Below are 1,542 nucleotides of genomic sequence, written 5' to 3'. Positions count from 1 at the left end.
GTATGCACGCCATGCTGCTATTCGTTCCTCCTCAGCTGCAGTGAGAGGCGGGACCTGTGTTGCTGCTGCTGCTGCTGCTTCTGCTGCTGCTGCTGCAGTTGTTGTTGCTGCATCTGCTGCTGTACCTGCTGCTGCTGCATCTGTTGCTGCACCTGCAGCTGTTCCTGCTGCAGCAGCAGCAGCAGCAGCAGCAGCAGTATTTTGTGTGAGCTGCAGGGGCTGATGAGAGAGTACCCCTCTAAGGTGCGGCATCGCCACCGCAGCAGCAGCAGCAGCAGCAGCAGCAGCAGCAGGAGCAGGAAGAGGAGGTGGTGGTGGTGTGAGTAGTGTTGCTGCTGCTCTTCTATCGAGCAGAACGAGCTGCTGCAGCGTGCTGCTGCTGCGCAGCAGCAGGCGGCCTATTGCTTCCAATAGGGAGAGATTTGCTTCGCCCTGCTGCAGCAGCACAATCACTCTGGTTGTTGCTGGCAGCAGCGAGAGAAACCAGCAGCAGAAGCTGCTGCTAGCAGCAGCAGCACCACATATAGACACACCACCGTGCAGCAGCAGCCCCCCTTGTATTGCTTGTGTATATATTGATGCTGCGTCTGATGCACTCATTCCTGTTGCTGCTGCTATTGCTGCTGCTGCTGCTGCTGCTGCTGATGGTGGTGATGCTGCTGCTGCTGCTCCTGCTGATGTATCCACACAACTCAGTGTTCCTGCTGCTGTAGAAGCAGGACTTGCTGCTGCTGCTGCTGCTGCTGCTGCTGGTTGTGATGCAGGCACAGCTGCTTGCGCTGCAGTCTGGGGAGATCCAGCAGCAGCAGCAGCAGCAGCAGCAGGTGCAGCAGCAGCAGCAGCAGCAGGAGGAGGAAGAGGACTATCTTCAGCCCCATTCTCTGCTGCAGTTTCACCAGAACCCCTCCGTATCAGCATCTGCTGCAGCAGCAGCTGCTGCTGCAGCTGCTGCAGCTGCTGCAGCTGCTGCTGCTGCTGCTGCTGCTGCTGCTGCTGCAGGTAGATATGGTGTTTTCGGGCTAGATAAGAGAGCCGCAGCGGCAGCAGCACTTCGTATGCTCTGCTGCTGATGATGCTGCGCCAGTAGCTGCAGACAGAAGACAGCCGCAGCGGCGGAGACTCACCAGACAGCAGCAGAAATATAAAAGCCATCAGGTGTATAGGCACCTCGTTGATGCGGCATCTGCTGCTGCTCTTTACTACACATCTTTCACCTGCTGCTGCTGCTCCTGCTGCTCCTGCTGCTGCTGCTGCTGCTGCTGCTGCTGAGGAGGAGGAGGAGGAGGAGGATGCGGGGGTGCAGTCGGCAGCAGCAGATACTCGCGAGTTGGGAGCTGCTGCTGCTGCTGCTGCTGCTGCTGCTGCTGTTGCTGCTGTTCCTGCTGCTGCTGCTGCTGCACTGCGCTCCTCCCTTTCTGGTGGCGGCCGTCGCCGCCGCATCACCGAAGCTTGCAGCTGCAGCTGCAGCAGCAGCAGCAGCAGCTGGGTGAGACTGGTTTTACCTGCTGCTGCTGCTGCTGCTGCTGCAGATGCACACTGAGA

At 59.0% G+C, this 1,542-nt stretch overlaps 1 protein-coding gene across 1 annotated transcript; it reads right to left on the bottom strand.

The window, feature by feature from the left end:
• Positions 1–17: 17 nt before the first annotated feature.
• On the bottom strand, positions 18–1,440 carry EMH_0097000 (uncharacterized protein; the record flags this gene model as incomplete). The annotated part of the gene is made up of 2 exons (XM_038023263.1): positions 18–167; positions 235–1,440. The coding sequence occupies 2 exons, from the start codon at positions 1,438–1,440 to the stop codon at positions 18–20; spliced, it is 1,356 nt and encodes a 451-aa protein (XP_037879117.1).
• Positions 1,441–1,542: the final 102 nt, after the last annotated feature.

This window comes from Eimeria mitis, genomic scaffold (genome assembly GCF_000499745.2).
Source record: "Eimeria mitis Houghton genomic scaffold, Emh_scaff9351, whole genome shotgun sequence".
In the NCBI taxonomy this organism is placed as follows: Eukaryota; Apicomplexa; class Conoidasida; order Eucoccidiorida; family Eimeriidae; genus Eimeria; species Eimeria mitis.
This window is presented reverse-complemented; position numbering and strand designations above follow the sequence as displayed.